Source organism: Rhinichthys klamathensis, unplaced genomic scaffold, assembly GCF_029890125.1.
Source record: "Rhinichthys klamathensis goyatoka isolate OS25496 unplaced genomic scaffold, OSU_Roscu_1.1 h1tg000032l_1, whole genome shotgun sequence".
Classification (NCBI taxonomy): Eukaryota; Metazoa; Chordata; class Actinopteri; order Cypriniformes; family Leuciscidae; genus Rhinichthys; species Rhinichthys klamathensis.
In genome coordinates this window covers 681,256-707,606 of record NW_026606581.1, presented here as the reverse complement: position 1 = coordinate 707,606, position 26,351 = coordinate 681,256, and the positions used below count along the sequence as shown (strand labels likewise).

The window sequence follows — 26,351 nt, the reverse complement described above, 5'->3', positions numbered from 1 at the left end:
CAGGGGAAAGTCATCGCGATCCGAGAGGATCAGCCTCAGTTGTGCTCTGTTCCCCTGGCTCAGATCTCAGTGGTCCCGGCTCCGCCTTTCCGACCTGCATGGCCGCGCCCCTTTCCTGCTTTTCCTTTCCACAAGAGACTTCCACACATAAATACCCCAATAATTCACTAAAAGCAGGCCAATTGGTTCCCAGAATTAGCGGATGTCGGAGGTGCGGGTTAACGGCCACCTCTACATTATGCTTTTGTCCCCTAAAATGAATAACAACGGACACTATAGGATATTTCACCACGTCCCTGTGGACACACCGTACCTGAACCATGCGGCTCATATCCAATGCCTCAGGCTGAATCAGGCTCTGTTGGATTGAGGTTTGATTACATCCTGAATCCACCAGAGCCGGATAGGTACCCCCCTTAATACTCACAGGTATTTGGTACCAGCCAGCCTGACCGGGGGCAGCCTGTGGGACATCCGGGACCCGGATCATTGTCCCCACCTCCATCACCGGACACCTGTCAATGCAATGGCCCGGGTCCCAACAGGCCGGCCCAGACCTACCGTCCACTCTAGTGGTAGGAAGTTGATCAAGCGATTGGTGTGAAGAGAGCGGGGGAGAGGAAGCGGCATTGGTTCTGGCAGTGTCCCCCTGGGCTGAGCTTGCGGGCCACCAGCATGGTCCAGACCAGATCAACGGGACCTAGGAAGAGAGACAGGTCGAGGGCAAGAGGGAGAGGGAGAAAAAAAGTGTGAGAGAGAGAGACTGCTGGAAGGGGTTCGCTGACCCCTGGGCCCGCCACCATATGGTCCTTCGCCAGTTGAATGGCTGAGTCTAGCAACGTCAGGAAAAGTTAAAGGAAGGATTTGCCTGCTGTCTGAACATAACCTCTGATGTCATACACCGACCGGTCTGCACAGCGCCGCTTAAGCTGAACACACCAATTGTAATCACAAACTTCCCAGAAGACTTAGGGTATGTTCACACTTGTAGTTTGGTTCGCTTGGTTCACTTGGTCCGGACCAAAAAAACAACAACCGTACAACTGATCTTAATATTACGGTCTATTTCCCAAAAGTAGTGATGTAGTACTCGAGTCCGGTCTCGAGACCGATTTCTGCTTTCTCGGACTCGTCTCGGACTTGTTCCTTCAAAGACTCTGTCTCGACTCGGACTCGACCCTTTAAAGACTCGGTCTTGACTCGGACTCGGCATAGGCGGTCTCGTCCCCATCACTAGTTAAGACTGCTCCTCTAAACAATTCCCAATCTAGCTTAGTCTGTAGGCCTAACTGTTGATTATTAACTGGGGTGATATTAAATCATGAATATCAAAACTGACGTTGAGACAAAATCTCGACTCGGACTTGCTTCCTCAAAGACTCGGTCTTGACTCGGATTCGACTGTATTTGAAAAACAACGGACTCGGTCTCGACTCGGACTCGACCCTTCAAAGACTCGGTCTCGACTGTATTTGAAAACCAATGGACTTGGTCTCGACTCAGACTCAACCCTTCAAAGACTCGGTCTTGACTCGGACTCGGCATAGGCGGTCTCGTCCCCATCACTACCCAAAAGCATCGTAACTTAAGTAGCACTTGAAAATCATCGTAGATCTACGAGTGCTCTGGAGTAATCGTAAATCCCCAAGTGCATCGTAAGAAGACAGAGTTATGAGGTTACCTGCAGGACAACCGGGAGATTACACCTTTAACTTTATTCAAATGCAATGTGATTATAATATAAGGTTTTTATTCTACTTTATTGTACACTTTATTACTCGTTTTTTGGGTTAAATGAATGTATAAATGAAATAATTAAAAAGGGCAGAAAACACAACAAAAAAATTGAAATAATTTATTCTAATTAATTTAATCAAAATTAAATGAATGGAAAAAAAAGTAAAGATGTAATATGCTTCAAAGACTGGGAAAAATAGGGATGAACTAAAAAAAAATCTGTCAATGACTTACTGACATGCACGAAAACCAGCCATGTATTGGGCATTTCTTGGTTGGCCATCATGTTGTTCCATGCCATCTTTGTCCTCCTCTACCACCTCTTCATTTTTCTCCCTGTTAAGTAAGGACACTCTCATATGTCCTGACTACAACTACAAACATTCTCAAACTGCTGAGGTGTTGTGGCTGCAGTCTGGACAACTGAAGATGGAGGCTGAGGCCTGGGAGGGTTGTTTGGAGGACTAGGAGAAGGTAGGCGCTGGGAGATGGCAGATTAAACTGATAGTTCCTCTGAGCATGAAAGTCCTGACTCAGGCTCAGGTTGTGTTACCCCTACTCCTCCATGGATGTCAATACCACCACAAATACCACCTGAAGCACTTGTGCCAAGCATTGACAAGGCCCTTTGTTCCTCTGCTGTGAGAAAGGGGGACTCATTGGTCCCACCACCCTTTTCCTTTAAGCAAGGCTGGCAAAGTCCTGCCACTTCTTCCTGACCTCCTTCCCTGATCTTTTAATGCACCTAGTTGCAGTCAGTTTTCTAGCAAAATCCTCCCAGATTTTTTGTTTTTGTTTATTTGTATGACTGCCCTTAAACCTGCTGAAAATAATATGTTTGTATAGCTCCACCTCCTCTAAAATGACATTAATCTCCTCTTTTCTTTGTTTTTTTGGTTCAGCCATTTTGTTGGTGTCTCCACTCATAGGTTTGTGCTTTTATAGATTATTGGCCTCGTAGAAAATGTACATCAAGTGAAAACAATTAGGTTAAACATTTCAAAATACAAGCGTGTGCTACAATTACGAGCCATTCTACAAGGTGACATTTCAGCACTTGACAAACGGACAGCGACTCTTATGTAGCACTTAAAGCACAGCTCCGTGAGATCGTGCTAAGTGCGTTTTTGTGAAACGCACGTGAAATGAACACGAACATTCGTAAAGTCGTTCGTAGAAAATCCTCGTAAGTGCTAAGATACATTGTTATCTGGAAATGCAGCCCTAGTCCGTTTAGCATTCACATTGGCATTTTAACACCAAACCTAAAGATACCGAACCTAAAGACATAGGGATACGTTCACAACCTGATTGGTCGACTTTTATTATGTATATTTCGCGACAGAATTTGCTGTGTTCTGGGCTAAATGTGCTCGTTGTATGTGCATAGCCTACATATGTTGGTATTTTGACTAGCTGAGAACTCGTGAAGAGCTTATGAAATGTGTAAAAGAGTCAAAACAGCGGCAGGACTCCCTCCGTCACACACACAAACGAAGATCTGCTGCGAGGAGACGCGATTCTGATGCCTGTAACGACTGTGATGGGCAACATCGCAACTATTACGAGAAAAAACACGTATACTTGAGCCTTCTGTCCTTTTTAGGGTCACATCTTGTGACATCATGTCCTGTTTTTGGTTCGTTTACATGTCTTTGGTCCATGTTGCGTTCCTATTTAATTCGAACCGCATCAGAGTTCATTTGGAAGTGGACCAAGACCCATCTTTTCAGCGGTTTCAGTCCGCTTGTTTGGTGGCACCAGGGTTCGGATGGCGGCGTTCACATTTATTCAAATGAACTGCACTAGCAGAGCAATCGCATCAGGATTCATTTTAATCGAACTAAACATGCCAAGTGTGAACACACATAGCCCTTGCTGGTAGGTGCTGTAATTACACCATTATGTTTGCAAAAAGCATCTTTCTCCAGTGATGACCGTTCAAAAGTAGCCATATATTCTGATGAAATGTATATTTTTGCGATTTTATGAAACATTTACACTACCATGTCATAAAGTAGTGGCTTGATAAAACTGCATTCCTGGTTGCAAGTTTTTTTCAAACTTTTTGGGTTTATAAATTTGACAAAAAACTGCCCTGGCAGCTCCAGCCTCACATTCTGAAAATGATGCAAATACCATTCTGAGAAATTCATTTAATTTTGTCATGTGTCAGTGGAGATTTCTGTTGAATTTGTAGCTAGATTTAATAAAGTTAACAAACTCCGTGTCTATCTATGTTTCATGCACACACCCAAAATGACTTGACTGATGTGTCAGTTTCAGAGGACAGAACGCTGCGTTTGAGTGACAGCTAACTGAAAGTTCAAGTGCTCCTGCGAGGTCACCATGGCAACTGTGCTCTCTCCTGTGCTTTGGGTCTTGCTGTCACAACTGAATGTCCCTTACATTGACAACATGTTAGATATAGCTCTGAATCAAGTGGGACATAATGTGCAAATTATTTAGGGAATCCCTGAAAAACACATTTGTTCACCTTCTACATGTGATCAAGCAGAAAATATAATAAAACAAAACAAACATTAACTGATTGACTAATATCTCTTAATAAGCATAAGAACTCAGTCTTTGTCTATTTTAAATGTTTTTTTAAAGTCCCTTATGCTCACCAAGTCTGCATTTTTTTGGATAAAAAATTACTAATATTGTGAAATATTATTACAATTTAAAAGAATGACTTTCTATTTTAATATTTTTTAAAATGTACTTTATTCCTGTGATGCAAAGCTGAATTTTCAGCATCATTACTCCAGTCTTTTATGATCATTCTGATATGCTGATTTAATGCTCAAGAAACCTTCCTTTTAGAGAATAGAAAAGATAGAAATAGAAAGATCAAATAGAAAGTTCAAAAGAACATCGTAGATTTTTTGTAGCATTTGATTAATGTTACCCTGCTGAATAAAAGTATTCATTTCTTAAAAAAATAAAATCTTACTGACCTTAAACTTTTGAACGGTAGTGAATGTTCAACAAAGACAGACATTTTTTCAAAGTATAGGGCTCTACGGGGAAAAGTTAATGATGTTATATTGTATATAATATATATATATATAGAGATGCATTTATAGATTCTTCAGATGGTTTGGGTTCTGTAGCGCATAAATGATTTTCTAAAGAACTTTTTCATGTTTTTTTGATGGGCCGAAGCTCTACAATTGTAATTGGTTAATTGGAATCTTTATTTCAGTAAAGAAGAGATGCTTTTAAGTAGAGATGCACCGATGTATTGGCAAATAATCTATATAGGCCAATAAAAATTAAGCAATGATGTTTTATTAACAAAGTTCGGGAGGAGCACGTTCAGATAATTAACCTGATTAACACAACAGGAGCGCATTCAGTTAATCAACTCAATTAACGATTAGAGGAATATACATTTACCTCTTTTTACCTTACTCTACTCAATTAAAGTTTGAACTCGTGAAATGGCATTTTGACGCTCTTAAATGTGACGTGACAGATTCGTGAAGCGTGTGACGTGAAGCATTCAAAATTAAAGTGTTAGAAAAGTCTTTAATACAAGCTCGAGAAAAAAACATGCATGAACATCAGAAGGTATGTTGAAAGATAAAGTAGGCCACAACTTACAGAAATGAATCATGTCTCATGTAATCGCTCAATTCGTGTTTCAACTGATGAAAGACAATTTCACTTAAACTTGCATTTACCTCAGGAAAGTTGTTCAAATGTTGTTAGTTAGCTATAAATAAACACTAGAGAGGAGTTTATACTGTAATGATATATGAATGTTTGTATAGCCTAAATTTTACAATGAAGATAAGTGTTTATGAAAACTACCGTATATGCAACTAAATTGCATACAGACATTTCAGTTTTTATTTGAGTGTAATTATTATATCTGATAATAAATAGCAGTTGAATATAATTGTTAATTTTAACCTCTAATATTATAGTAATGTACCAAACGAGAGGGTTCCCTGTATAGTTTGCAGGATCATTTGGGAGAATTATTATTTTTTACCTTAAGAAAATCAAACTATCGGTATTGGCAGATATCATTCTGAATAATCAGCTATCGTATCGGCTGAGAAATTTAGTATCGGTGCATCTCTACTTCTAAGCACTAAGAATGCAGTGATGCTGTTAATTTAACTAATTGTGTGCAAGAATACCACCTTATGCAAGCCAAGGAAAATATTTATTTGATGCTTTACAGATCGAAAACAAAGAACTTTGAATCTTCATCTTCTTTCACTCATTCATATAAGATCTCCTTAAATGTTTTCTTTGATTATATGCATACGGAGTGCATGAAGGTGTTGTTATTTAGTTGATGGCCAGACTCTCACCTGTAGGAGGAGCTATGGCTCGTAACATGGTGCTATTACTAGGAGATTAGAGATATTTCCATTCTATCCTTATTTACTGTCCATATGAACACAATATCACAAGGATGAGAGCATTTAGGACCGTTACAGTGTGATCGATTAAAAATAGATCTTTACGTTGTTTTTGTGTGTGTGTGGAAAATGCAGAAGATTACCAACACGGTCTCTTCATCTTAGTTTGCATGCACATCAAGCGGCATCTATGAGGTTACATGCAGCAGAAAGGGGAGAGGGAGCAGATAGAGGGAGAGATAAAGAGAGAGAAAGTGAGTGAGTGTTTGCATGTGTGTGAGAGAGCGGGGGGAGCAAAGAGGAAAAGAGAGAGGAAGAGAGTGAGACAAAGAAAGAGAGAGAAAGAGAGAGAGCAAACACAAGGATAGCAGGCTTGACATATACATATTCGCAGTGAACAAACAGACGTCCTAATGCCAGAGAAAGACAGACGAAGCCAGTGAGAGAAGAAGGTCACCTCTAGAGCAGTGAAGGAACGGTACGTCGGCTTCACACACTGTTTATTGTGACCATAAAGTCAGGGCTAAGTTAGGTTTCTTCTCTTCTAGATGTTGAGTGCATGAAGCATTTGTCGGAAAGCGTTGGCAGTAAAATTGATTGCAATGCATTAATGAAATGTATTTGAAAGTCTTTTTGATCCTATAGTCCCTCATGCACGCTTCTCTGATAAGTCTTATTTGTCCTGGGCGAATGATATCCGCAAATATATGCACTTCACAGGGGGGGTCATACCTGAAGACTGAACTCTGGAAGTCTGGAAATGGGAATTCAGGAGGTCCTGCTTTAAACTGAAGAACACATTTTGATGCCACAACACTGAAAGACGACCAGGAATCACAGCATTACCCGAGGGTCACAATGGAGAAACTCTCTGAAAAAGAAAAGGGTCTGATTCGGGACAGCTGGGAGAGTCTGGGGAAGAACAAGGTGCCACATGGAATTGTTATGTTCACGAGGTAATGTATTCGCCGCGCTGCATGCTGGCTGAAACTCTTTTGCAGTCAGGGATAATGCTATTTGAATTAGTCTGCATGTTTATTTAGAAAGTTGCAAACAGAGTTGTGTGGCGTACTTCATTTACATCTACAGTACATTGTGTGTGTTTTTTGAGACGGAAGCATTTGTCAAAATAATTTGATAAAAATAATAAAATTAATTTACAATAATGAACTATTTTTAAAATGGTTTGGTTTTTGTGTAAAGCACAATGCATACAGTACAGTAATTGGCAATCAAAATGGAGGATTGTTGCTTTCCATAACTCAAAGATTGTACTCATCATGTAGGTATAGCAAATTAACCAACAAACTAAAGCGTAATCTCTTTAAATCCATCAAAAATTCCCCATCAGTCTCCCGCTGTCTGTTCCTCTAACCGCAGCTCAGTAAGAGGCTTGACTTGTTGCTTGGCGACAGGGAGCAGCAAGATCATTTTCATCCGAATCACCTTGTCGGAGGAAAGATGCTACCAAGTATCACTTTCCTGAGTATTTTTCTTTAAACTCACCATAAAGTCTAAAAATGACTTTCTTTGGGGGAAAAAAGTGAAGAGACTTAAAGCTGCAAAGAAAAAAAGAATACACATTTTTCTGTTTTCTATTAGTCAAGGTTAAATGACTTATTTTACCTAATTTAATTTTATGTGAAGTAGTGCGATTAATCGCATCTAAGATAAAAATTTGTAAATATATGTGTTTGTGTATATGTGTATATATATATATATATATAAAGTATATACACATATACATATATACACACACACACACACACACACACATATTTACAAACTTTTATTTTAAAATGTGATTCATCACGATTAATCGATTTGACAGCACTAGAAATAGGCAACTGTGGTTGAAGATCCATGTCTATAGTGTTGACTGATTAAATGTAACATTTCTTGATAGGTTATTTGAGCTGGATCCAGCACTACTTACTCTCTTCAGCTACAGCACAAACTGTGGGGTCGCACCTGAATGCCTCTCCAGCCCAGAGTTCCTCGATCATGTCACCAAGGTGAGCTCAAAGGTCAAATCTGTAACAATTGTTAAAAATGTAAAAGTGCAGGAACCTACTTTTGGGCCATTTCTCAACAATACTCAAAGAATGCATGAAATTACCTGGAGGTGTTCTTGTTATCGAGGATGCATTAAATGTAGACTTGAGCGAATCAAACAGTTGGAAATCCCAGAACTCATTGTGCGTGGATGATAAATGGAAGGCTGTATGTTTAAACAATACAAAACCGCTACATGCGGTGGCTCATGAAAGTAAACATTTGTCGTTTTGTTTTGTAATAATGACATGGAGAAAGCCTTCAGTACATTTTATTTGCATATTTAAAAGAATCTTAGGTTACAATTTATTTTAAGGTGTTTTTGTTACAGTGTTATTATACACTTAAGTACTGAGTAATATTAAGTAACTACAAGTACTTAGGGTTAGGATTAGGGATTGGTTTGGTTTAGGGTAAGTTGCATGTAATTATGCATGATTTATAGTGCATGTAACATATGTAACAATGGCACTGTAAAATAAAGCATTACCAAATCTTAATATTGGTAAAGCATAGGCAATATTTAATATACACACTCCTTTACACAAATACCCACCATGGTAAAATAATCAAAAAAAATAACGCAAGTAATTAAACTGTGCTGGGACGGTCTGCAACCGGATCACAGCACATCTCAGTTCTCACAAAGATGCGTTCCGTGTCCTCGTGTCCTTCCGAGCTCTTTCAAGGTAGCCTGGAAAGACCATTCTTTGCATTCAGATAGAACTGAGAAAAAGCTTTGGTGTGGCGTCGTTGCTAAAGTGGAGATGCTGGGTCGGTAAAAGGTTGCTGGTTCGATCCTCAAGGGGCAAGGGTTTTGTCAAGATGGACAGATTAATCCTAACCCTACACCTGTGGTACGAAATGCACTTTTAAGAGTTTCCATAGGATGAGGGTTACTATCTCCAGAAGTAAGCCATGACAATGATGCATTTCAGCAAAGCTTGCACTCCGAGCTTGCTTCAGGGGTATTGTAATAAATTCACGGCACCACTCTTTAGCAAATTTGGCCGCTAATTTGTCGAAAGATCATTGATATAAAAATGGCTTTTAAATTGCCATTTTTATTGATATAAAAATGGCTTTTTATTTTTAAATCTTTACAGAATTTAGCTCCCCAGTACCTATCTGAACAGCTTCACCCAACATTGAAGTCAAGATCACTAAGATCGGGGGAATCGAACTTACTTTCTGTCCCCAGGACCAGATTAAAAAACAGGGGTGATCGTGCTTTCGCAGCTTATGGACCCAAGCTATGGAATAGCCTACCCTCAAATATCAGATCTGCCCAAACTCTGACATTTTTTAAAACTTCTCTGAAAACGCACCTTTTTTCACTAGCTTTTACTGTACCTTGATGTGTCCGTCTTTTCTCTTTGACGTGTATTTGTTGGTTTCGTGCATGTATTGTCTACCTTTTTATTGCTTTGTTAAGCACCTTGGTCAATGTAAGTTGTTTTTAAATGTGCTATACAAATAAAATTGTATTGTATTGTATTGTATTGATATGTTTAGTTGTTGTTTATTGCACCATAGAGCCACATTGATCATTTAGGGCCAGGGTGTTTGATCCTGCTCCTGGAGGGCCTACAGAGTTTAGCTTCAACCCAAAATAAACACACCTGAACTAGCTAATCATAATCTTCAGGATTACTCGAGACATCCAAGCAGGTGTATTGGCACAGGTGGAAGCTAAACTCTGCAGGATGTTGACCTTCCAGGATCGGACACCACTGATTTTGGCAAATGAACACTCATATAGACCTTATGCACCAGAGAAATTTTGCGTTTGAACTTAACTTAAATGGATTTACTTATTGTAGAGTTAAGAAAAGTTATCTTGAGCATTGTAACTTTTGAGGCAGATGTCATAACAAATAGACCGTGAAAATTTTAAAACGAGCCGTTCATTCATAAATCCGTAAGATCTGACCGTCATGCTGTGGAAATACAAACCGGAAGGCAGAACACAACGAGCGCAGCGCTGAAAAGGGGTGGGGCTACTTAAGGTCTACAATGTTTATTTTCATACTAATTTTGGCCCAACTCCTGCGTTTACAGAACTGTTAAACCCAGCTCAAGAGTGGTTGTATATCTTCCCAGGTCATGTTAGTGATCGATGCAGCGGTGAGCCATCTTGATGACCTGCATACATTGGAGGACTTCTTGTTGAACCTGGGCAGGAAGCATCAGGCCGTTGGGGTAAAGCCTCAGTCCTTTGCTGTGAGTACACTTTAAGGTCTAGTCATCACTTACTAGTGATCTATGATGATAGAAATTAGAAATTGCAGCCGTAGCGCGCAAATGTCAAAGAAGATATTGAGATTGACATTGACACCGTCATTGTGATTTTTCAGACCATTGGTTGATTGATTGGATTCTTTCATGAGTTCATTAGGTGGTTGGAGAGTCCCTGCTCTATATGCTTCAGTCCAGCCTGGGTCCAGCCTACACAACACCACTGCGCCAGGCCTGGCTCAATATGTACAGCATCGTGGTATCAGCCATGACCAGAGGCTGGGCCAAGAATGGTGAACATAAGTCCAACTGAGAAGGAGGTTACTATAGCGGTCACCAGATGTATCTTCTCAAAAATCTTTTTTAAAGAGTGAGGGGCTTGGATATGGGACCACCAAAAGGGAAAGTAAGTTGAGCTGAGTTGTGTTTTGGCTCCCTGAACAGTCCTAACTTTTGGTAGCTTGGTCTAACTGTAGACTGAGATTGTAGTTAGAGATGGCAAAGCCTGTAAGGTTAAAGTATGCTTTTCAAGAGTCCAGGACATAAATAGTTTATGGTTGAAACTTCAAAAGCAAAATTTGCTTTGTACATATAGTAATGACTAAATGTATTTCCTCAAACTATCTTAAATGACTGTCTTGATGTATTAATGTTTCAATGTATTGAGGTTTGACTATGCACATGTGAGCTTGGTCAACTTGAAAAAGTTGTTTTATTCTGTCGCCTCTTGGAATCAGTTTAGATAAAGGCATTTGGAGTCACTAGAATTTCACTTTAACCTTAAATTACACAGAATTAATTCTATAATCTTGCCTGTGCTGTGTTAGTTTTAAGTTTTGCGATGTTCAGTAAATTATCTGAGCATAGTAGTATTTGGCAATATGGTCCAAATGACAGTGTCAAAGACAATAAGCAATCAGTAGCCATAATGTTTTGATGCCATCCAAATGTTCATGTGAAATTTTGTTCGCCACATTCATCAACCATTATCAGTCTTTCTGGCGATGAAAGTAAATGACGAGAACTGTTACATCCGAAATAGCTTTTGGAATTTTCAGACTGTTAATTTATGAACCTGTGCCATGTCATAAGTTTACATTTCCATTGTATGGGATCATAATCGAAGCACTCTACTTCAACGTTTACTTACGAAAGACTTGTGTAGACTGTTACTTAACATAAAGTGACTGTTATATCATAACCAGATGATTTGTTCACTTATTTAGAATTGTAGATAGTCAAAAAGTGTTTATGATAAACGATCCGCTCCAGTGGGCGTTAGCTATATATAAGAATCTTTATTTCAGAGTTTTTGTTAGCAAACTTTCTGAATAATATATACTGAATAATATTTTTTAAAAATAGTAAATTGAATTAGTTGGCTTATTACAACCTTGTAAGTTAAGAACGTACACACTCTTATCTAAGATAAGAATATTTGTTGCCATAATTATGAGCTATAGAAAACGTTAAAAGCGATGACAACCGTTTTGCTGCTATCATTAAAACATTAAATAGCTTTGTAGAAATCTTGTCCTCTTTATATGAGAGATATTTCTACATTTAAATGGTTCAGGCCAAGTACAACTGTCACAGATATTGAAACTGCTGGTACATTTTACGTGTTACTTTATATGACAATATAAAGGTATATAGACTTTTCTGTATATTTAGGTGTATGTGGATTGATTATTTAATTTCATGTATTGCTCAATGGTGCACTGATACTTTTTTGTTTAAATGTACTTTTTTTTCTCTTTCAAAGACTGTTCTCTTTTTCTGAATATGTTCCACCTAATGGCTTTCCTATAACCTGTCTTTATGGAATGATCCGCTTATTAGTATTGAAAATCTTTTACAAAGATGCAATGGTTATAACATTTTCAAGTGAAAGTGTTCCTTTTGTGATAATCTATGTTTATTGACCATTGAAGTATTGTGTGTTTGTGTGTAGTGTTTGCTTTTGTGCTTTTTCTCTTGATATTCTGTGACTCAATTGTCTCAATGTCTACCTCACTGAAGCAGCTGATATTAAACAGCGATGTTATGACCTGGCTACTCAGTAACCAAAAAAGTTATATTTCACTTATACTGTACATCCTGTTTCTTTGGCCAGTCACCAATCTAACTAGAATCAGGATCAGTCAAGGCTCTATGTAAACACATGTGTTTTAAGCTTATTTGTAATAAACGACAGAAATAAAGAATAACTTGGTTATAGGTCTCTGCTGGAAATTGATGAAGTGAGTTTACATTTCAGCATGTTTGTACTCTTTATAGATATCCTTTTAATAGGCTATTTATAATATTTATCGATCAGTTGATCAGCAAACAGTGGATAACTGCTGAACTTGATCAACTTATAGTGACATTTTTCCATGGTTAATTCTTAAAGGGATGGTTGAAAATAAAAATGAAAATTCTCTCATCATTACTCACCCTCATGTCGTTCCAAACCCGTAAGACTTTCGTTTAACTTTGGAACACAAATTAAGTTATTTTTAATCAAATCTGAGAGATTTTTGTCCCTCCATTGACAGACTACGCAACTACCATTTGATGCTACACTGAATCCCAAATAAGTGTCAGCCTTACTGTAGCTAAAATGTTATTTATTTATTATTATTAACCTTAAAACAGTACATTATTTAAACCCTGTTAATAAACTAATATTCTTAAAATCAGAATAAACCTACTGCCTTGTTCTGACATAAAAACTCTAGATGGATTAGGCTGATGGGCGGCCCTTATCGCAGCTGATGATATTTACAGCGTTAACTACTGGGCACAAGCTGATTGGTAGTGGTGGGCATAGCGAGGGTTCGAGGAACGCTAAAACAGTTGAAGAAAATGTGCCGTATTGTGTTGAGGCTTCGAAACAATCCGACACCGGTCTCCACCCCTCCACCCCGGTGACCCCTATAGTTGTCAGTACAGTGGAAATGCAACAAAACTCAGGCTAAACATGCAACAACAACAAAAAACCTTTTACAAACCCATTGCAACTGTTTAATTAAAAGTAAAATATATCAAATGCAATTAACTAAATCTAATCCTATATGTGATATATCTGTTCATTTATCAATTTTCAGGGTTTGTTTTATTTGTTCCATGGATGGCTCAGCTAAACAGGGCAATAAGACACTATTAACTAGGATTATTCCTTTTAATTATACTAATGTCTAATTAAATGTGTACAAATGTTTAAAACTGATCAGAGATCAGGTAAAACCCATAAAACCTCATGATTCATGGGTTTACAGAGATCGCCCACCAGCGGTTGAACCATTGAAATTTCGAAACGTTTCGAAACAGTTATGACGTTACGAAACCATGTTTACTGTAATCACATGACTTTGATAGTTTTGATACACGCTCTGAACCACTGATTCGAAACAAAATATTCGTAAAGGTTTTGAAGCTTCATTAAGCGTGTTTCGAAAGCGCCCATCACTGCTGATTGGTTCAGGTCAGCCAATGAGCTTGCTGCTCAACATTGAAATGGCTGGTTACCATTCACTATAGCAGTTTGCAGCGCACTTTCAAAGTTTGTCTAAAACCCTCCTTCCCCAGCTCCACCTGTATATATCTGCTAAGGGTAATTGATATATGATATTTGTGCAGCAGCAGCATGTCTCCATACTCACAGCAGCGTATCGGCGTATGTATTGGCAGTAGCATCTTGTAGCAGTACAGTAGATCCAGTACTTGCTCTGCAACAACAACAGCAATAATCAACAGCAGCAGCAGTTGGTAATCTATTCCGCAAAGACCAAATACATTAACATTGTCATACCCATTACCATATTAAAAATCTTCCAGAGAGTTGTCATGCGAGAACTACATTTCTTGGTGTTGAATGTTTTAGGGTTAAAGGTGAACTATGCAGGTTTTTTACCTCAACCGAACAGCTTCGAAGTCATTGGAATGGTTATATTACTCTTTTCGGGTTGAATGGTGGTCGTTTCGCACCCCCCTATCGCATGTGAGTGGAAAAAAACACACTTGCAACTTTGAGCCGGCAGCGCAGCATCAGGAAGGGTCGCGTGATATCAGGTCTCGCGATGTAACGAATTGCTTTACGGCAAAAAAGATCTGATAAAATTCGGATAAAATAAGCATCAAACAGAAATAACCCGGCGCAGTATACATGTGGTGTTCGAGGCGCACATACAATACAGACTGCCGACAGTTAAACAGGGCGCGCAGCTCTTAAAGGGGCCACACCTTATTTCAACTCGTAACAGCTTACTGAACAGGTACCGGTGTACAGGGGGAGGGGATCCGGCCGTGAGTGCAGAACCATCTCTGCGCAAGTGCTATTCACGACAGTACAAGTTCTCCACAGCGACTCTAGGGGTCGCTGTTTGACAAAAACGGAATTCCTGCATAGTGCTGCTTTAAGTGCAAAAATGTCTAATAAGGGGCTTATGCACATGTATATCACTGCACCACACACCATTATTTGCAGTCAGTATGTATACATACAACTGTGTCAATATGCAGTGCTGGGTAGATTACTTACAAATTGTTGTCCGTTATACTGATTCCAAATTTCATGACAAAAATAGTAGTTAGTAACGTTATCCATTACATTACTCATTTTTGGTAATATAATCAGACTACAATTTGATTACTTTTAGATAATAATAAAAAAGTGCTCCCTTATTACCCATTATTTTTAAAACAGGAAATTTTACAGCATAACAGGGTTTAACAAAAGGTATTTCTCAGAAAATGCATAAATAAATAAACTACAGTACATAGTTCATAGAATTCTGATGATTTGTATTAATATATAAATAAAATGTCTTTTGCAGCATTTTTTTGTTAATTATATCAATTGTAAGTCATGGGAACATTGTTTTATGAGAATGATCCTTATATAACCCTGGCTTGAAGTATAAAGAAATAGCATTTGACTTATGTCATTCTTCACAATGTCCCAGTTCTAACAATCGGATGGTTATAAAAGAAACACTGTTCACACCTTTGCACTCTCTGATGTGACATTGTCAGAGTGGATGAGATGGAGCAAAACTCCAGAAGCGAGAGCTACTCACTGGGTTTGTGGATTCAATTACACTGCATTATTGTAAATGTCTTGAAGGCTGACTGTCAAGTCTAGGCACATTCTGCCTCGCAAAATCTGCCTCCGCAAATATCAGCGTCTATCCAACACTGCTATATAACACCATTATTTTAGTTTTTTTATTTATTTATGAGATTCCTATTTGGAATTTATATGATACCAGATTTATAATTAAGAATATTTCTGACAATACAAAAGAATAGAAGCCACAAACACTTGAGCTATATCTGTCCTAAAAGCTAAATAAAGTGTAAAATTGAGAGACAACCAGACAGCAGGGGAGAGACGGCGATAAAAGGCGTAATAATTATAATAATAATAATAATAAAAACAGACTAAAAAATTATTATTTTTAGAAAGTCTGCAATGTGTTGGAAGCAGGGCATTGGAAATTACCATGACAACCATGACAAGCACAGTGAGAGAGTGTGTGGAGTGTTTGTATTTTAAGACTCAGACAGTAGAGAAGAGTTGTTGAGGACAGGAGTGTGCTGGAGTGTGACTTTGGGATCTTTTTAAGCGCTGACTGCATTCAGTTCACATTTACTTGTCACAGTGTTCTGGTTTACCATCAAAGTATAAAGCATTATTTGTTTCATATCTACAAAATCTTCACAATTCCTGGCTAATTTAAATGGCTATTTATTCTCAGTGAATTACAGTATTTAAGTAAATGTAATTAGTTACTGTTGTGAAGTATCTTTTTGGCGACTTTGTAATTTTTCTGAGTATCAAAGATATTAGCAACTTTTACTCTCTGTCTACCCGACTACATTTTTTAATAAGTATGTTCTTTACTCTAATCCATTTGTGATGAGTAATGTAATTATTTGTTACATTTTACATGGCACCTAACTTTTTCTGCAGCAGTTTATTTCTGCTATAAAAGAGGCGATATCGCCATCTACAGGATATTAAAGGTACTATATCTTGTGCGTTTTGCCCTTACGCACCCAAACTTTTCAACAAGGCTACTTTAAGTGAATGTGATTGCATTAGCAGGTAGTTGTGAATCACAGGGGTTTCCTTTATGAGATGAGGACATGACTGCAGCTGCACGTCCAGTGCAAGTACAGTAGGCTTTGACCATTTCATTTTACTTAACATAATTTTTTTTATCCGTTATATTGAAGAGACTTTTATGTCCTTTTTGAGCACTTGAGCTTAACTCAGACTTGAGTGTCTGTAGACGTTTAAGAGGCTGTTTTGTCAACCTTTTACTCATTGCAATTGAGGTTACTTTTTTAAATATGCCTTTTTTTATAAACATGCCTTGGAAAAAAACATTACCGGTGTGCATCTTGAGACAAAACAATGGCAGTGAGACATATTAAGATATGTCAGTGCAAGTTGCGTTCAGTTAAAATAGCTCAAACATGCATTTTAGTCTGGGACTACGCTTAAACCTTGTCTGTAAAACCGGGAGTAAAGACTTTTACTCAAGTCGTATTGGAATTGGTGACTTATAACTGCCAATTGAGTCATTTTTGCTGTAAGGCATTTGTACTTTTACTCAAGTATGGTTTTCAGGTACTCTTTACACCTCTGTTTACTCTTTACACCTCTGTTTACTAAAAACTAAAGCATGAAGACACATCATGCCAGGTTTGATATCAGTGACACCAAAACCGCAAATTTTTCATGCTAGGACCTACATTAAAGCTCCTGTAGGTAACTTTTGAAAAAATGCATTTGCTAAAACTGTCATTATGTCCTGACAGTAGAATATGAGACAGATAATCTGTGTAAAAATCAAGCTCCTCTGGCTCCTCCCAGTGGTCCTATTGCCATTTGCAAGAAATACACGCTCCCGGTCAGAAACAACCAATCAGAGCCAGGAGGAATGTCTTAGCAGTGTCAATCATGCTCGTGTACGCGCTGATCACACCCCTCTCTTGCACAGCGCGAGCCGTCGTTCAAACTCAAGATTGCCGGCGTGCTGCAGCTGTGCTTATGACGGAGAAACAACCTAAACTGCCAATTCTCGAGTGACACCTGCTCATAAAACAAAGAGGTAAAAGGAAAAAGACTGATGACGATAAACAAGCGAAAAAGAAAGAATTACACAGAGCCCATTGACTCGGTGTCAAAACTCTAGCCGCATAACATGTAGATAAAATGTCACGCACTCTGCTAAGCAACAATTGAAACCTGCTAATTCACTGGCTTGTCATGTTGCTGAAATAATGTAATAGCACACCTTATCTAGCATTATATATCGCTAGAATAATTACTTACATACTGTGACGTTAGTTACCGTTATATTAACGTTATCTTACTAGCTATTTATAACTTATAGAAAGAGTGCAACGTTATAAAGTTACATGTAGGCTATTGCAAAATACATAATGATTTGAGGACCAAGTTTGTAGTCAAAGTATGGGGAGGCCATAGTCAATGTAAAGCATATTATTGACGTTTAGTCCCTATTAGTGAATGTGCCATATAACTTTTTATCCGCTGTTATCGGTGGCCCTGTTTACTAGCCTGCGCGTTCACGACAGGCTCCGCTGTGGAGGACGAGCTGTGGAGGGAGGGCTGTAGCGCAGCAGAGAGCAAGGGGGTGGGACCTGTAAGTTGTGCTTGTTCAACTTTTCAGGCTAAGCCAACGTTTTCTCAAAACTCCCTACTGCAGCTTTAAATAAATCACACATGTAACTTACAATTCACTAAGTCATTTGATGGATTCGAAGAGTTCATTAAGTGAAGGATTTGTCAGAAAGATTCAGCAGACTTAAGTTTGAGAGTATTTTTGAACGACTGATTGAAAGAAGTGGCTCATAAGAATAATTTGTTCATGAATCGGACTACATAGTTGACTCATAAAAGTAAAAGTGCCAAAAGGGGGTTTTTGCAGCGATGCCATAGAAGAACCATTTTCGGTTCCTCAAAGAACCTTTCAGTGAACAGTTCTAAAAATATATATTTTTTCTTAGTGTTAAGAACATTATAATAATCAGAAAAAACATTTTCCATAAGAACCTTGTGCCCAATGCAAAGTTCCATGAATGTTAAGGGTTCATCATTGAACCGTAGATGCAAATAAAAACTGTAGATGCAAACAAAGTTGTTACAAACAGTGCGTAAGGAGCGCTGCGATGGAAAGCGATGCAGGAAACACTTTTCCCAACACACTGGTGTATCATGTCAGAAATATGTAAATACACAAATATGCGAATCCCCTGCAGCAAAACTGAAATTAAAATTTTTCTGATGTGGCATGAAAGCATCAACATTCTCACACTTTGCACGACTCACTTATCCCCACTCTGCGAATCACCAGTTGGTTGTGAAAACCGCTGGTATGATCTTTGATGAGACTTTTATGGTGTTTTTTTTTTTTTTTTTTTGGTTTATGGAGCTTGACAGAATTGTAATCTTTGGATGAATTAGCCAAGCATTGCTGTGTGGTAAACAAGATCAAAGTTTGAACATGAGATTGAACAGTCAAACTTTCACAAGAGAACCGTAATCGTAAAAGTTGTGGATTAGCTACAGTAGGATCAGTAACTAATGTGGCACCTTACTGTACATGGTGTTGATGTTCCCTCTTCTAATGAGAGTCCTTCTGTGACACAGCCTCTGCCAAAGTCTTCACACCTCTCCTCGACATCTCCACTAGTTTCCCTCAGGATCCCACTAATGACAGGAAATACAAGACTGTACACAGTAAGCGGTCACATGGTTATCAGATACTCTCTGCACATTTAAAGTTGTCATAGTGTGTTTGCCAAGAAAATTGCAGCAGACTTTGCAAAATTGCAATCCAAGAAAGAGTTCTGACTACACATTTATGCCAAAATTCAAACAGCAGTGTGTCTCGACATATCTGGAACAAGATGAAAATTGAATTACTTTAAAATCATAGATTGTTCCATGCTCTTTTAAAATAAAAGAGCTTAATGCACTATGTATTTACTCTGACATTCACAAGGCAAGACTTTCTGCCCAGTCCACTCAAACCATTTGTGGAAATAATTCTGCTAAAATGGGTCATTCATAATAAATCACCATAATAAGTCACAACCAAGAGCATGTTAACATATGACCATCCATAAGTGTGAGGGACTTGTTAACAATTAACAATCAAGGAAACTAACTAGGAACTCAAGCAGGCAAAACAGGAACACAGTGGCTGCATCTGAAATCTATGGAAGCTTGTTTCCGCCACAGAATAAAACATTTTAAAAGATAATTGCGACTTTTTATCTCGCAATTGCGAGTCTTGTAATTCTGACTTTAGTTCTCAGAACTGCGAGATACTGTATAAAGTTGCACTTGCGTGTTATAAAGTCAGAATTGCGGGATATAAACTTTTTTCCTCAGAATTGTGAGTTTATATCTCACAATTCTGACTTTCTGACACATAATTGAGACTTTATATCACGCAATTCTGAGAAATGTAAACTTGCAATTTTAAAGTCAGAATTGTGAGATAAAAAGTGAGATAAAAAGTCACAATTACTTTTTAATTTTTTTTATTCTGTGGCGGAAACAAGCTTCCATAAAAATCACATACTTCCCTACTATATAGTAGGTGAAAAATATTATGTAACAAAAAAAGTATGTCCGAATTCACAGTACTCATAAAAGAGTAGGAAGTGTGCAAAAGATAGACACTTTGCTATCCCATGAGGCCACGGGAGAAGATTTGTGAATGATAGTGAAGCGACGCAACTGACAGTGGCATCGTAGGTCACATGATAATGACAACATGGCGAATGTAGTACATCCAGATTACATTCATATTACATACACTCAAATCAAATCAAATCACATTTATTTATATAGCACGTTTAAAAACAACACACGTTGGCCAAAGTGCTCACTCATACTATATAGAATATACTTTAGCGGTCGTGAAGTCATCATTTACTCACCCTCATGTCATTCCAAACCTGTGTGACTTTCTTTCTTTTGTGGAACATAAAATAGAATATTTTGAGAAATCTCATTGTTTTTTTTTTATGTCCAACGGCAGCCAATGGAAACTAAAATCACAAAATATAAAATTGGTAGCGAATGCCATTTCATGCTTGACTATAAATGGTCAAGCATATAGTAAAGGGCAAAAAGAAAGATTAACTTGATCAAGATTCCTGTGCAAATGAAATGCAAGTATTCCAACATAACAGCTTGGTTTATAACAAATCAAGCTGTTCAGATGCACATGCACAGCAGGGGAGACAAACGCAGGTAGCAGTCAAATAGGGAAAACAGAAGCAGTTCTATTCCAAGCATATGGCACAGAGGAGGAGAAAGCAGCGTGTTCTGTTCCCAGGGGTATTCACCTTCTGAAGACTGCCTGCTCAGGAAGGTTGCTTAGGAGACAGAAGAAAAATGTCAAGCTGATTTCTTTTTTTTTCCTCCTGTGTTGACACTTGTGGCAGATGTATGAAAAATTGCTTTCTCCACCGCTCCCATCCCATGAGTGCAGCACATTACTGATGAAACGTACCTGTGTTTGGTCTTATTTTGCTTTCATTTATACAACAAGGACATTTTTTATCATTGTATATTGAGAAAGGAGGCATTTTGTAACTATACATGTCTTAAAATATCTACCCTTAGACTCAGTGTCATTTACATTTATCCAAAGCAACTTACATTGCATTCCAAGACACACATTTACTTTCTTATCAGTTCTTGCTTTCCCTGGGAATCGAACCCATGACATTGGCGTTGCAAGCGTCAACGCTCTACTGCTTGAGCTACAGGAAAGCCTCTTGTCAGCTAAACTGTTCAAGAAAACAGATCACATGACCTCCACTATTAGAAATTCCATTGGTATCCGCTACTCATTTGCATAAAGCTAAGGGCCGTTCACACTGGACCGGAATTTTCAAGTGATCAGAAGATCTTAGTTTTCAATGCAAGTTGTTGATAATGGATCAAAGTTTAGCAGAGATTAACGGTGATGCTAGGTGGCAACAATTAGCTTTTGTGCATGAGAATCGACAAGAAACATTCCAGACCGGGAAACATTTCACAAACATTGTGATTCCTGTGTTAATACATTAATGCTGCTTCAATGTTGCATTGTACCTTTTGTATACTTTTATGCCATTTCAAGGTGGTGTTTATGTGCCACATTTTCATCGTGAAATGTAATATTTAGATTCATGTGATGCAACATCTGAAAAATAGTGCAAAACCATGACACTAACTATCATTTAAATTGCCAATCGTCCATCTCTCTATAGAAATACACACTCACACACATTAATAATTAGGTTGACTCTATGCAGGGCCAGCCCAAACTGCAGTAATTAGTATGCAGACTCACTGCTCTTCACAGCCTGTCATTAGAGAGGTGAGCTGTGGCATATACTCAGCCACATTTGATGCTTCCAACATATTAATCACTGCAACCATCAGGGAATTCTCACCCCGCTGAAAGGTAAACATCAGTGTAATTAATCCCGAAAAGCCCTGGCAAAGGCAAGTTGTGCTATATGTCCACAGTGGATTATTTTAATCGGAACATTTGAACTTTCCCACTAAAATCAGTTAAATTAGTGATTTATCTATCTATCTATCCATCCATCTATGGTTGGGTCAATGTCCTCACATGAGAACATCTCAGCACATGCATACAGACCAGCGGTGGCACAAACAAACATACTAGTATAGAATTATAGAATGTTTCTGTCTCTGGATTGTTACTTCTGGAAAAATGTTTAGAGATTTAGATGTATCCACATTTTGGCCTTCTGTCAGATATTCCTGCCAGTTCTGCAAAAGAAAGGAAAATAATAGCCGAGACAAAAACCGCCGAATACCCTAAATAAACCAAAGACTGCTTGTGGATGGACATCCACAGCAATTCAATGGGCAAATTAATTAAATATATCAAAATATCTTCCATTTTTATGGGTTTATTTCATATTTCCACAATCATCTGATGGTGGGACACAAGGAATTCCATTTATCTGCGCTACTCAAACTATGGAACTTTCCATATAGAAATGGAAACTTCCATAATTGAGATCCTGGAATATACGGTAACTTGATTCCTTTCTAGTAATCTACAGTTATGGTCTTTGTAACAAGTCTAAAGAACAGATATTTACAGGAGAAGAAATCATGGATTTTAAAAGGCAGTGTAGAAGCTCATTGAATAAGAACATGAGAGTACACATTTTATTTGGCCCTATTATAATTAAGTGCATGTCCTACATTTTGGAAATATTTCTCATGTGCGGCTTCAGTTGTTGTGCTGCTGTGATGTCCCATAACACTAGCACTCACATGGTAATGACATCTAGTGTGCAGGAAAAGCATAATTGGCAGTTTTCAAGCATTGACCAGTCAAGTGACCACTGGCTGTCTTCTGGCACGGCAGGAGATTTAATTTAAGGGCCGACATTTCATTTTCAGGGACTGAATCTTAAGAACACTTACAGGGAAATGTTTTTGAGACTGCTGCATGGGACAATAAAAAATAAAAAAAATCTGACAAAAAAAAAAACTGCTTTCCCATTGCAAAGTTGCCACCAAGATGCAAGGGTATTGTGGAAGGGCTACCTTGGTTGCTAAGGTGTTAGATTAGATTAGATCAGCCTTTATTTGTCTCACAAGTGAGAAATTTCAACATTACAGCAGAAAGTGGATAGTATAGACTAGGGTAGAATAATAAGTTACTGTACATTAAGATAAATATATGCATAAGACATGCTTTTCCTTAAACTTAAAACAGATAAAAACAAAACAGTTTCCATTTAACGATACAAAGTGACGTTGTACATTGATTTATAGCGTAGTAGTTTCTGTATAATGCCTTAAAGGGATAGTGTCATGAATTGCGTGGAAGCAAAGGCGGTAGTCGGATCTAAATGCAGCAGTAGACTTTAATAATGCAGACTCAGAACAGACAAGACACTCGTAAATACATTCAATAACTGACAAAGACAGGGCAGAAACACAGGGCTTAAATAATCAGAGACAAACGAGCAGACATGATAACAAGGGGGCGTGGATAACAAGAAACACCTGGGATAACTAATGACAAGACACTAATGACACTAAACATGACAGGACACAAGACCCACATTATGACATAACCCCCCCCTTAAGGGCGGCTCCTGACGCCCAACAAAACAAAAAAAAACCCCCAAAAAGTTCAGGAGGGCGGTGAAGCACAGGCGGTCTTGGGGGAGGGATGGAGGGCCAGGCCCGTGCAGGGGAACGGGACCAGGACCTAGGCAAGGCGGGCCTGGGCCGCAGAGCGTGGGCGGACCAGACTGGGCCGGTGACCAGGGCGGAGCAGGACGAGGCGAAGGCCAGGGCGGAGCAGGACGAGGCGAAGGCCAGGGCGGAGCAGGACGAGGCGAAGGCCAGGGCGGAGCAGGACGAGGCAAAGGCCAGGGCGGAGCAGGACGAGGCGAAGGCCAGGGCGGAGCACGCTTGGCAGGAGACGAGGGCATAGGAGGCTCAGGAGGCTCAGGAGGAGATAGCATCAACAAGGTCCATGTCAGCGCTGCCTCCATGACCTTTTCGTGGGACCTCCTACTGCCCCCCCCCAAAAAATACTTGGGAGAACCTAGGGGAACAACCTCCGGGCTGGCAACGGGCTCTGGGACAGTCTCATGGAGCTTGATAGATATAGGCAGGGCGAAGAGCAGAGACGGGACCGGCAGGGCGAGGCGCAGAGGCGGGGCCGGCAGGGCGAGGCGCAGAGGCGGGGCCGGCAGGGCGAGGCGCAGAGGCGGGGCCGGCAGGGCGAGGCGTCTGGGAACGCCCACCGGAGCCTGGCGAACCAAACGAGTCCTCCTTCTCCTCCTGCGAGTCACTGGGCTTGATACTCTAACTTGGCTAGATTCACTCACTTGGTTAGACTCGGCACTTGATTCACTTGACTTGGCACTTGACTCACTTGATTCACTTGACTTGGCGCTTGGCACGCTCGACACGGGACTCGGTTCACTTGACTCGGGACTCGGTTCACTGGACTCGGGACTCGGTTCACTCGACTCGGGACTCGGTTCACTCGACTCGGGACTCGGTTCACTCGACTCGGGACTCACTCGGTTCACTCGACTCGGGACTCGGTTCACTCGACTCGGGACTCGGTTCACTCGACTCGGGACTCGGTTCACTCGACTCGGGACTCGGTTCACTCGACTCGGGACTCGGTTCACTCGACTCGGGACTCGACTCGGGATTCGGTTCACTCGACTCGGGACTCGACTCGGGATTCGACTCGGGACTCGACTCGGGACTCGACTCGGGACTCGACTCGGGACTCGACTCGGGATTCGACTCGGGATTCGACTCGGGATTCGACTCGGGACTTGACTCGGGATTCGACTCGGGACTTGACTCGGGACTTGACTCGGGACTTGACTCGTGAACCGCGGGTTCGGCTGGGCAGACGTCAGTCGCGGGCTCGGAAGACAGAAACTCAGGCATGTCGGTCTCGGCGGGAAGAAGCTCAGGCATGTCGTGAAAAGCAGGCTCGACTTGGCTCACGTGAAGCACGGGTTCGGCTGGACAGACGTGAGTTGCAGGCTTGTGGAGCGCGGTGTCGGCAGGGCTGAAGTGAAGCGCGGGCTCGACTGGGCAGACGTGAATTGCAGGCTTGTGGAGCGCGGTGTCGTCAGTGCGGATGCGGCGAACGGGCTTTCTCAGAGCTCGGTTGGAAACTCTCTTACGTGAACTGTGCTTGGAATTACCTGGAACGGTCTTGACGGAATGCCCTGGTTTGGGAACACAGCTGATTTCCTCAGCGAGTCCTACAGTGAGTGACGAACCGCACACCCACAACGCTCGGTCCAGGAACTGCACAAAAGAGAGGTGTTCCGCATCTAACAGAAGCATTGCGCCGAGCGTGTCGTCCATCCCACTCCAGAAATTATACTTGAGTGTTTCCTCACTCAAATTTGTCTCATGATAAAACTCTAGGTAAGCCCCCACGTACTCCTCAAGCGACCGTCCATTCTGGTAGAATCCGTCCTCCATCATCATACCTCTTGCTTTACGGTCGGTAGTTCCCGGGTACTAACTGCTAGATCCTGGTGGTCAGTTATTCTGTCATGAATTGCGTGGAAGCAAAGGCGGTAGTCGGATCTAAATGCAGCAGTAGTCTTTAATAATGCAGACTCAGAACAGACAAGACACTCGTAAATACATTCAATAACTGACAAAGACAGGGCAGAAACACAGGGCTTAAATAATCAGAGACAAACGAGCAGACAGGATAACAAGGGGGCGTGGATAACAAGAAACACCTGGGATAACTAATGACAAGACACTAATGACACTAAACATGACAGGACACAAGACCCACATTATGACAGATAGTACACTTCGAAATCAATCCTCCATACAACCCGGATGCCCTTGAGGTAACCTAAAACATATCAAAAAAACAATTTCAAAGTGAACAATCACCTCAGCAGTACTGATTATAAAGTCTCACAGCCGCCGGAAGAAAAGATCTTCTGAATCTTTCCTTCACACAGCGTGGATGTATCAATCTGCCAGAAAAAGAGCTTCTCAGTGATGTGAGTATCCCATAAAGGAGGTGGGACGAGGACGAGAGCTTAGCTCTCACCCTCCTCTCCCCCATCACCTCAACTGGCTCAAGTGAGCAACCCAGGACAGAACTGGCCTTTTTAATCAGTTTGTTCAGCCTCATCATGTCTACTGTTGTGATGCAGCTACTCCAACATACCACACCAAAGAAGATGGCTGACGCCACTACAGAGTCATAAAAGGTCCTCAGGAGTGAACCCTGCATTTCAAAGGACCTTAGTCTCCTGAGCAGGAATAGCCACTTCTGGCCCTTCTTATAAAGGGCGTTAACAGTGTCTGTACAATCCAGTTTATTATTAACCTGGAAA

At 40.1% G+C, this 26,351-nt stretch overlaps 1 protein-coding gene across 1 annotated transcript; it reads left to right on the top strand.

The window, feature by feature from the left end:
- The first annotated feature begins 6,385 nt into the window (after positions 1–6,385).
- On the top strand, positions 6,386–12,633 carry ngb (neuroglobin). The gene is made up of 5 exons (XM_056245491.1): positions 6,386–6,600; positions 6,843–7,078; positions 8,029–8,137; positions 10,281–10,400; positions 10,576–12,633. Exons 2-5 carry the CDS (start codon positions 6,981–6,983, stop codon positions 10,726–10,728), a joined length of 480 nt encoding a protein of 159 aa, XP_056101466.1. The 5' UTR covers positions 6,386–6,600; positions 6,843–6,980; the 3' UTR covers positions 10,729–12,633.
- The last annotated feature ends 13,718 nt before the right edge of the window (positions 12,634–26,351 follow it).

Bases quoted from the DNA above. Each gene is read 5' to 3' on its own strand.
- ngb (XM_056245491.1), top strand. From the start codon at position 6,981: ATGGAGAAACTCTCTGAAAAAGAAAAGGGTCTGATTCGGGACAGCTGG. The intron at 7,079-8,028 runs GTAATGTATTCG...ATTTCTTGATAG, and splicing joins GGAATTGTTATGTTCACGAG to GTTATTTGAGCTGGATCCAG. The intron at 10,401-10,575 runs GTGAGTACACTT...TGAGTTCATTAG, and splicing joins TAAAGCCTCAGTCCTTTGCT to GTGGTTGGAGAGTCCCTGCT.